The sequence below is a fragment of the Sinocyclocheilus rhinocerous genome, unplaced genomic scaffold, assembly GCF_001515625.1.
Source record: "Sinocyclocheilus rhinocerous isolate Xijiao unplaced genomic scaffold, SAMN03320098_v1.1 scaffold716, whole genome shotgun sequence".
NCBI lineage: Eukaryota > Metazoa > Chordata > Actinopteri > Cypriniformes > Cyprinidae > Sinocyclocheilus > Sinocyclocheilus rhinocerous.
The window spans coordinates 138,668-149,874 of record NW_015647020.1 but is presented as its reverse complement, the minus strand read 5'-3'; the positions used below and the strand labels follow the sequence as shown (position 1 = coordinate 149,874).

The following is an 11,207-nucleotide window of genomic DNA, read 5'->3' as shown; positions in this document are numbered from 1 at the left end:
TGTTGGATGTGAATTTACCAATTCTCACTAGCTGTTGCCTATCTGTCAGAAAGCTGGTGATCCATTGACAGATAGAGCTAGGAACAGAGAGCTGGGTTAGTTTGGTCTGGAGGAGTGTTGGGATGATGGTGTTGAAGGCTGAACTGAAGTCCACAAACAGGATCCTTGCATAAGTCCCTGATTTGTCCAGATGTTGCAGGATGTAGTGTAGTCCCATGTTGACTGCATCATCCACTGACCTGTTTGCTCTGTAAGCAAACTGCAGGGGGTCCAGTAAGGGTCCAGTGATGTCCTTCAGATAAGCCAACACCAGTCTTTCAAATGACATCATGACCACAGACATTAAAGAAACAGGTCTGTAATCATTAAGTCCTGTGATTTTGGGTTTCTTTGGGATGGGTATGATGGTGGAGTGTTTGAAGCAGGCAGGGACTTCGCACAGCTCCAGTGATCTGTTGAAGATCTGTGAAAAGACGTGGGCCAGCTGGGCAGGTTTTTAGACAGGCTGGTGTAACACCATCTGGGCCTAGTGCTTTCCTTCTCTTCTGCTTCCTGAAGACCTGACACACATCAACTTCACTGATCTGAAGTGCAGGAGTGGGGGAGAGGGGGGTTGTTGGAGGTGTTGATGCTGTGTAGAGAGTTGGTCAGGGTGGGTGTGGGGTGTGAGACCAGGAGTTTCAAATTTACAGTAAAACTCATTCAGGTCTTCAGCAAGTTGTTGATTCACCGCAGTGCTGGAGGATGGTGTCTTGTAGTTTGTAATGTCTTTCAGACCTTTCCACACTGAAGCAGGGTCGTTGGCTGAAAACTGGTTTTCCAGCTTTTTAGCGTAGCTCGTCTTAGCCACTCTAATCTCCTTATTCAGTGTGTTCCTGGCCTGATTGTACAAGACTCTGTCCCCACTCCTGTAGGCATCTTCTTTGGCCTGGCGAAGCTTTCTGAGTTTTGCTGTGAACCATGGTTTGTCGTTGTTGTATATTAAATGAGTCCTGGTAGGAATGCACATATCCTCACAGAAACTGATGAATGAAGTTACAGTCTCTGTGAGTTCATCCAGATCAGTGGCAGCAGCTTCATAAACACTCCAATCAGTGCAGTCGAAATATACAGTGCAGTCTTGTAATGCCCACTCTGTTTTGTTGGTCCATCTCTTTACAGTTCTTAAGACAGGCTTAGCAGATTTAAGTTTTTGCCTGTATGTTGGAAGGAGATGAACCAGGCAGTGGTCAGAGAGTCCCAAAGCTGCTCTGGGGATGGAGAGATATGCATCCTTTATTGTGGTGAAGCAGTGGTCCAAAATATTTTTGTCTCTGGTGGGGCATGTAATGTGTTGTTTGAATTTTGGCAGTTCGTGTGTGAGGTTTGTTTATTAAAGTCCCCGAGATTATAACAGAGTCTGGGTGTTGTTGTTCTGTATCTGTGATCTGATCAGCCAGCTGTTGTAGCGTCGCGCTCATGTGCCCTTGCCGTGGAATGTAAACACTCACGAGAATGAACGAGGAAAACTCCCGCTGCGAGTAGAGGGACTGTAGGCTTACAGTTGATGAAGAGCACTTCTAAATCAGGACAGCACATCTTCTTCAACGCTGTTACATCTGTACACCACCTTTCGTTGATATAGAAGCATGTCCCACCGCCACGCGATTTCCCTGTTGATTCTGCGTCGCGATCCACTCTGAACAGCTGGAAGTCCGGCAGATGAAACGCGCTGTCCGGAATGGCTTCATTCAGCCAGGTTTCCATGAAACACAGAGCAGCAGAGTTTGAAAATCCTTATTTATTCGGGAGAGCAGGAAAAGTTTGTCCATTTTGTTGGGTAGAGAGCGGAGATTCGCCATATGGATGCTAGGCAACGCCATTCTGAAGCCGTGCTGTCAGAGTTTGACGAGCGCGCCGACTTGTTTCCCACGCTTGCGCGTCTTAAAGCGTTTGAACCGCGCCACTGCTCTGCCAACTACAATGTTCAGCAAAACATCAGAATAGTTGCAAACCGGTAGAAGATTGCGTGGTGTGTTCTGCCGAATGTTCAGCAGTTCATCCTTGGTGAAACTGATTGTAGTTGATAAACAAAAAAACAGGAAAAACGAACAAAAACAGTAAAACAACTGGAAAGCTCAACACCGAGGTGGCCATCCGTGGCGCCATCTTGAGTATATATAAGGTGGTCATGACAGATGCCTCCAACACAACTTGGGGAGTTTGTATGGGGGCAGACCAGCATTTGGTCAAACCTGGAGCAATGCTTACACATCAACTGTCTCGAAGTGATGGGGGTTTTTTAGCCCTAAAACCCTTCCTGCCGGCCTTAAAGGTGTCATGAACTCCATTTTTTATTATTTCATAATGTTCTCTGAAGTTTGCTTATAATGTTAACGTGATTTTACATTTAAAAAATCATAATTTTAAAGCAATAGGCTATTTTAATAGGGTGCATTCAAGACTCACAAGTAAACGCCCACAGTTTCACTTAATAAAATAGTTTCACTTATTAAAATAATAGATGGACGCTGCTGTGATGACTCTGAAAACAGCATGGGTCATTTGGGTTAAAAACATAGAACCACAGAACCACCTATTGATCAAGAGGGAGATTTTTGCTTATAACTTCTAAATTGTTTGCCTAAAAATCAATATTGGTCTCTTTAGAAACTGTATAGCATGCAGATTGAATCAGTGCCCAATTTTCCTATGTTGGCCATTTTTGGGCATCAGCCATTTTGAATTTTGAAGTAAAATGCTGTATTCTACAAACAGATAGACATATTATTATAAAACTTGTGTCTTCGGCACCATACCCTGAAGCAACCTATGACGTTTTAGACCGCCGCCACCTAGTGGTCAAAAGATATAATAAAATGTACAAATATGCTGCAACTTTTTTTTCAATTTTGCCATGAATCTTAACTTTTCCTATTCCCTGAGTTGTACAGAATGGTATATGCTTTTCAGCAGTCGGCCATTTTGTCAGTCAGTCAAAAACCTACTTTTTCAAAATCGTCTTAGACTATTTGTCCGATCTTCATGAAAACTGAATCAGATGCTGGCAAAAAGTTATTAAAAGCATTTTTGTATAACTCAAAGTCAAAGTTGATGGCATAATGCCACAATGGATCTGAGACTACAACGCTTTGGCATGTTGACACCAAAATTTGTGTGTGTCATCATCACCCCACACTGACCACACCACATCAATTTGGGAGCAGCACCACCTATTGGTCAAATGCAATATGCATTTACATCACATTACAAGTGATTGTATTAATGGGTTTTCAACCATTTTGCTTAAAGTTAGCAACAAATGTCTTTAATTACTTCAGCTCGCCAGATGCTGCCTTCCATGCTTGCTTAGCTCCTCATTTTGCCTCTGATGATGAGTTTAATTTATATAGCGCTTTTCCCAAGCTCAAAGCACTTCACAATCAACATTAAACACAAGACAAATCAATAAACAATACAGTATACACAACAATCAAAACAAAAAATTTGAGAATCTGAGGCAAATGTATAATCGAGAGTGAAAACATTTTTGCCAACAGTGCAAACGGAATGAGCAGTAGCGTGATATGTATAGCCAGAGCAGGCCCAATGGTGTAGACTTGCCAAGCAACCCGCGTAGTGCTGCATCTCGAGTACCACAGAGCCCAAACGAGTGCAAACTCCAGGACCCCAAACGGAAAACGGGAAAACTCAACAACGACAGCCACTGCCGATAAATCCTCCCTTAAAAAAAGACGCAGCCACTCCGTCAGCAGCTACCACGATACAAACGCCGTAAGGCAGGCAGGCCGGTGGAGTCAGTTTAAGCCGTATGAGATGCCACAGCAAGTGGCGGAATGGAGCACACCACCTGCAAATGCACCAGCTGGAGTCACGAAAACAGTCCATTGTATTTCCATTTTTTGAATGTGTGAGACGACGTTAGTCCATTTTTGAAACCAGGAGAACATGCATTCTAACAAAAATGACAAGACAAAACTAATAAAGCCCCAGTGTGAAGCGGCAGCCAAATGCGCACAGCGTACTCACACCGGAAGTGACGAGGAAGTGACTCTGCTGTGTTCACCAGCTGAAGTTTGCCCGTTTTACCATAATTATATAGGATAAAAAAGTAAATGCCTGTGACCGTTTGGTCAAGGAAGACCACACAAAACACTGCAGAATAATCAAAAACATTATGAACGTCATGAAAAGGTGAACAGTTGTAGTTTAGACATTGCACTAAGCTTGCAGTTAATTTAAAAAATTTGCAAGATAATGAATGGCTCACTGATTTGTGGTAACAGTCCAGTTCACAATGATTGTCTGTTTATTTTATTTCCCCCATTATAATACACAGAGAGGAGCTCCAAGACCAATCCATATAATTTTATTAGGTTCTAATATTGGGATTTTCCAGCATTCTGGCTCTGGATGCAATTCAAACAAAAGGCTCATTGTGGCAATCTGCTTATAGCTGGTTCATCTGTACTGCAGGGTATTGGTAATGGACTTACCCTGGTTATTCTTTAGTATTATTTAGTGTCCTTGGCATTATTTATAATAATTGTTAATTGTTTGGATTAGAGTTATTTTAATATATTATTAATAATTTATTGATTAAAATTTGTAAGTAATTTCTTAGAGGTTTGCTGAGGCCCTCTAGTGGGATCTGGTCCCCTGGTTGAGAACTATTGGTCTATTTTTTGTCTCTGTGTTGAGGCACAACCTGGACTCAAGAGATAGTAGATCTTCTGCTGCACAATGGAGATGCTGAGGTGTGCAAGAGAGCGCCAACAGCTGTCCGTATTCCATTTCTGGAGATTTGCGCTCCTTCACCCATACCATCAGGTACACATTAACGCATGTTTCATTTATACTCATGCATGGTTTTTGTTATATGAAGGATATGTCAATGCACCTGTGTATACAAAACTCATTTATCTTTATGCTTCATTTAGGGCTTGACTTACTTGAACAGATGAAACCACCGAGAGTCATCAAAACTCATCTGCCCATTCAGCTAGTGCCTAAAGGATTCTGGGAAAATAAATGCAAGGTTATAATTCAATTAAAACAACTTAAAAAATACAAAAAGTTTTGATTAACTTCAAACACAAGGTCAAATTTGGGTTTATTTTCACATCTCCTCCCCAACAGAAGATAAAACCAAATGACTTCTCTCTAGAGTGTATTGGTCATAACAGGCACTCAGCCTTGTGATGTTAAAACCCCTTGAACTGTATCTGACCACTGAATACTGCAAATCATGTCCACTAGTCCTCCTGTTTTTCCAGGTCATTTATACGGCCCGGAATGCTAAGGATAACCTTGTAAGCTACTTCCACTTTGATCGCATGAACCTTACCCAGCCAGAGCCAGGACCTTGGGATGGATACATTCACAAGTTCATGCAGGGACAATGTGAGACAAAACTACATATTTAAATATAATTTACAAAAATGAAAATTCTTTCATCATCTAATCACCCTCAAGTCATTCCAAATCTGTGTGACTGACGTTTTTCTTTGGGAAACAATATGCAAACATTTTGACATATTTCAGCTGTTTTTGTCCACGCAATGTAAATACTGTATATTCAACCCATTGACTTTAATTATATGGACAAAAAGTGAGACAGTGTTCCATTTTTGGTTGAACTATCCCTCTACTAAACACACATATACACACTTTTCAGTTTTCACCTTACTAGTTTTTCACTAACGTAGAATGAAATGTTTAATCTAGAATCATTGGTTACTCTGAGTGTCTTCTAATGTTTTTACAGTAGGTTGGGGCTCTTGGTATGACCATGTAAAAGGTTACTGGAAGGAACGGAAGGAAAGGAATATTCTCTACATGCTCTATGAGGACATGAAGGAGGTAGTTTTAGGGTGCTTTCACACCTGTAGATCGATTGCTTTGTTCCGAAACAGGGATTAAAATTATTACAATGTTGCTTTTTATTCTTGGTGCGGTTCGCTTTCATACAGCAATGTTTCTAAATGGACCAAATTTGTTAATACAAGTCACGCTCGAGTAAACTGTTCTCTCATTGGTCAAAGTTCCACGGTTAATTTTCCGGGATTCCATTTAGCTGTCACAGCTGTCATCCGTCAGGATGGAACAACAGCTTCGCGGGCTTATTTTATTTTATTTTTTGTAGATGTCGTACTCGTTATATTAATTTATCACTTTGAGCAGGTTCACATATGCCCAAACTAACCGAGCTAAGGGGGGAAACGCGCCAGGTTCCGAAACAACAGGCCAGGTGTGAAAGCACCCTTAGTGCCACATCTTCAGTCGTGCCAATTTCCTAAAATTTTATTACATTTTTTTTATTTTATGTCTGCTTTGATTTTTTGTATCATATATTCCTTTTTTTCCAAGAATCCTTTTAGGGAGATTAAGAGGATCATGCACTATCTGGACCTGTCTGTTTCTGAAGATGTCATAAAGAGGATTGTGCAGCTGGCATCCTTCCAAGTCATGAAAGACAATCCAATGGCTAACTACTCCTACATCCCAAAACCTTTGTTTGATCAGTCCATTTCTGCCTTCATGAGAAAAGGTTAATAAAAACCATACTAAATATCCCTTATGAGATTAAATTAATTATTTTTTATTTATTTAAACTTGTAAATAGATGCGTTTGTTTTTTTTTGTTTTTAGAATGAGGAACATGACCTATTGCCATAAGATAAGACTGGTCTGCCTGTTTTTTGGCTGGCTGAGAGTTGTATATGATTAGGCTGTTTTTAGACTCTAAGGAAACCATATAGAAACTTAAATCCTGCTTATATGGCTGTTTAGCATACAGGAATATGAAATATTGATCTGTTGTAAAATTATTTATCTTGTAGATTAGCTAAAACAAGTAATCTGTCGTGGCACAGAAAAAAAACAGCCTATAAATGAACATTTCAACAAAATTACAATTTTAATTCATTGTTAGCTAAAATATTTAGCTAGAATGTTAACGTCATCCCATGTTTAATGTTGTCTCTTGTCTGTTGTTATGGATAACATTAAAATATAGTTTAGCTGTCCTTATGCAAACATTTTGACCACTCAATATGGCAGTTAAGCAATCAGAATCAATTATTCCAAGGACCATGTAATAAGAAATGATATACAAAATACTGTGTTCATAATGAATCACCAAGCGTGTTTGTTTACACAGGAGAGGTTGGTGACTGGGTTAACCATTTCACCTCAGCTCAATCCCAGATGTTTGATGAAGACTACGCAAACCAAATGAAAGATGTGGACATTCCGTTCCGCTTTAGCATTTGATCCTTAAATAATTTGTGCAACATTAAATATATGCAATATATTATAGAAGTTTTGCCTGATGTCATTAGGTATAACATTCTACTCGCCTAATCTCACTGATTGCATAAAATGTTTTTTTTTTGTACTTAGAACAATTTTAAATGTCTTTTTTTTTTTTTAAGCAATATGCTTATTAATTATAGCTTAATTATTTACAGTTAATGGCATTTAACAGGATGGAACCTAAAATCATGGAAATAAAGAGTTGAAGTTGGCATTGATCAGTGAAGGACTGAGAATTAGAGTACATGATGGTGTTCAATTCAAGATAATTTAGTTTTTTTGTTGTTGTTTTAACTATTCTGAAATGGTATTATCAAGCAGTTGATATTACACAGTTGATGTTACACAAACCAGTAATAAACTAAAACCATAAAAGAAAAAATAATTCATCAAATCCACTGGTAAATGTTTGTGTTTTCCCTTCAAAAATGACATTGTTCCGGGAGGATTTAATTAATGACCTGGCTTTTGTTATAGTTAAAGCGATATTACAAAAGTCTAGGACTGAATGTGTTATGATGAAGTAAAACAATATTTTCTGTAAAACTAAAATGATTCCCATCCATCCATTTTCCAAACCACTTGTCCTATGTATGATGAAGCGGATGCCGGAGCCTATACCAGCATCTCAGGTATAGGGAGGGAAACACCCTGGATGGATGGCCAGGCACACACATTCTCACTCAGAAATTATGAGACATTAACATGTTTCATGTTGAAAAAACTTTAAAAGTACCAAAGTACATAAACTGGTTCTATAAGAAAAATAATTTTCTAGTGGTGATTTTAATGGCTCCTCTGCCTCCTTTTTTTTTCTTCTTTTTTTTCCATTTTAACATTTTAGATCAAATAAGGATACATGATTACACATGTTCTAGTATCTATATTTCAACATTAACTAAACGTGAATGTAGGAGCCAATCAAGAACTAATGAAGGGCTAACCTTAGACATTAACTTATAGACATATACTTTCTATAAAGCTGCTTTGAAATTATGTGTATTGTGAAAAGCGCTATACCAATAAATTTGACTTAACTTGATTCATATTCATGTGTCAGTAATGCCCACCTTAGCTACATGTTAGTTCAAGTATGATAGTTAATATATGACATAACACTTACAGGCAAACTTAATGAAATTGACTATTTAATAAAGAATGAGGTGTAGCAACCCATACTATGATCTGAAATACCATGATCTGAATTGACATTAAAAAAAAATTTAACACAATTTTTGACATTTTTGCCATAGCTTGTAGCTCTGATGATGCTGAATTAAGGGGTGGTCCTTTTTACAACAGTATTACAATATTTCAGCCTTCTTACCTTAAATGTGAAGTCCAGTCTTCTTTCTTTCATTTAATTAAAGTTCTCTGTCACCTGTTCATACCACTATTAACCTCTTCCTTCCAAGTCTTCCGGCAAGGGCTTTTTCAATGGGCAGCAGTGTTAATTCAGATTTCACATGGCCTGTTGCACTCCACAGGCATTTCTTGGTTTGATTTACCACACCTGCAGATGTAGCCCAAATGGTAGCATAGAGACACATGAGTTCCCTTTCAGTCGGTCACTACCAGAGCATGTGAGCGGAGCGGGGAGCGGAGTGGTAATATTTCCTTAAGAGCGCAGAGCGCCTTTCTGAAGATTCCGCTCCGCTCGATCAACCCAGAATGCCGTTTGGTGATTTGCTTGTTCGAGATCGAGAATCTGTAGAGATCGAGAATAGTAGAGCAGTTATGGAGTCCAGATATTGTTTCAACGAAGTTGCAAGCCTTATACATAAATGTAAAGTAAAAATCAAAGTTAAGAATGAGCAGGGAGAAGAAACTGAGAGGGAGTGCGGGGAGACTGTTAAAGTTAGTACAGATTCATATTGATTACAATACGTATACACGAAGATGTATGCAAACATGGTGCAGCAAAAGGTGAGCTAGTTACATACCATAATAAATGAATAAACAGGTAGGCTAAGGTTATATTCGGTTGTACGGAGCCCCGATCATGACATGCAGACAAAATCACAGCCACGAATTTAGAATAGGCTAGTTCTCTTTTATGCTAGGACTACATTATGGCCACGAATTAAGAATAAATTTTTTTGTTTAGTCTAAATTATGGCCACGAATTAAGTATTCATTCTCTTGTTTAGGCTTAGCTGCCACGAATTCATTCGTTCGTTAATTCGTTCATTCCCTATAGTAGGCCTAAATCGTGGAACGAATTATTATATTTCGTAATTACTTATTAAAATCATTATTGCTTAAACTTAATAAATAATAATAAATTAATTTAAAAAATAATAAAACCTGCTGACGTCGTAGAAACGAATTGTTAATTCGAATTATATTCGGAGCTCCGTAGTTATTAAATAATCTCAGTTAAACTGTAGACCTAAGCTAACACACAGCTGTATATAGGCCTAAATACAGAACTACAGAGTACAGAAGATATTAGCCTACACCACTTAGGCCTATTAAAATATTATAAAAAATAAAAAAAAATGACCCGAAACAATAGGTAGTCCTTCAGAATGTAGGCTAGATATAGGCAGCAGTAATTTATAATCTAATATAATGCACGCAAATTTGTTCTTTACAGAACGGAGCGGGATCTGAGCGGGAATTGGTTTACGGTGAGCGTGAGCGGAATATTAACAGAGCGCTTGCTTGGGCGGTTAGAGCGACTGAGTGGAGCGCACGTCCATAGAGCGGAAAACGTAGCGGAGCGTCACACCGCTCCGCTTCGCTCACATGCTCTGTTAATTACTCACCCTTTAATGAGCCGAAAAGAACACATGTCACACCTACGTGTACTGCGTTAGGCTAACCGAGACTTGTCATTTGCACTTATATATTGTTGCTCTTTTGTTAGTTTTGACTGCTTGTATTGTCCTCATTTGTAAGTCGCTTTGGATAAAAGCGTCTGCTAAATGACTAAATGTAAATGTAGTAGGCCTATGTATTTAGTAGGAATGATTATATTTCGTAATTACTTATTAAAATCATTATTGCTTAAAATTAATAAATAATAATAAATGAATTTAAAAAATAATAAAACCTGCTGACGTCGTAGAAACGAATTGTTAATTCGAATTATATTCGGAGCTCCGTAGTTATTAAATAATCTCAGTTAAACTGTAGACCTAAGCTAACACACAGCTGTATATAGCCCTAAATACAGAACTACAGAGTACAGAAGATATTAGCCTACACCACTTAGGCCTATTAAAATATTCTTTAAAAAAAAACTGACCCGAAACAATAGGTAGTCCTTCAGAATGTAGGCTAGATATAGGCAGCAGTAATTTATAATCTAATATAATGCACGCAAATTTGTTCTTTACAGAACGGAGCGGGATCTGAGCGGGAATTGGTTTACGGTGAGCGTGAGCGGAATATTAACGGAGCGCTTGCTTGGGCGGTTAGAGCGACTGAGTGGAGCGCACGTCCATAGAGCGGAAAACGTAGCGGAGCGTCACACCGCTCCGCTTCGCTCACATGCTCTGAAGCCCGCGCATTTCCTTTCTTCTTTAAATCTAAGCTGCCCATCACCCAAGGCTGACGGAATCATCACAGAATCAGAAGAACGGTTGAGAGAAGAAAATTAACAGGTAAGCACAGCGAACTGTTTAATAAACTTTATTTTACTTTGAAAGTTTGAACGTTTTATTCTGATGTCACTTAATTTTAAGAACAAAGCAGTGCTAATTTGTGTTAGCTAGCAAAGACGCGAAGCTCCAGCGCGACATTACCTCGGTGTTTTTATCAAATACAATATTTAATGTGCAGTGATTAAGCCACATTTTTATTTTATTTTTCTAGTGGAAAATTAATTTATATGTTTGTGTGTTTTCTCACGGTTGGATAGATGAGCCCCGCGCCTTTTTTTT

The 11,207-nt window shown here is 38.7% G+C and overlaps 1 protein-coding gene and 1 long non-coding RNA gene across 2 annotated transcripts in view; one reads left to right on the top strand and one right to left on the bottom strand.

Annotated features, from left to right (window-relative positions):
• LOC107708286 (uncharacterized) overlaps window positions 1-166 on the bottom strand; it is a 24,625-nt gene extending 24,459 nt beyond the window's left edge. The window contains exon 1 of the long non-coding RNA XR_001636346.1: window positions 155-166. This is a non-coding gene — a long non-coding RNA (uncharacterized LOC107708286). The remainder of the gene's footprint in view (window positions 1-154) is intronic.
• sult1st6 (sulfotransferase family 1, cytosolic sulfotransferase 6) overlaps window positions 1-8,456 on the top strand; it is a 50,354-nt gene extending 41,898 nt beyond the window's left edge. The window contains exons 2-7 of the mRNA XM_016512472.1: window positions 4,702-4,830; window positions 4,941-5,038; window positions 5,277-5,403; window positions 5,768-5,862; window positions 6,370-6,550; window positions 7,163-8,456. Of these exons, the coding sequence (XP_016367958.1) occupies window positions 4,702-4,830; window positions 4,941-5,038; window positions 5,277-5,403; window positions 5,768-5,862; window positions 6,370-6,550; window positions 7,163-7,275 (743 nt within the window). The 3' untranslated portion in view covers window positions 7,276-8,456. The remainder of the gene's footprint in view (window positions 1-4,701; window positions 4,831-4,940; window positions 5,039-5,276; window positions 5,404-5,767; window positions 5,863-6,369; window positions 6,551-7,162) is intronic.
• Window positions 8,457-11,207: the final 2,751 nt, after the last annotated feature.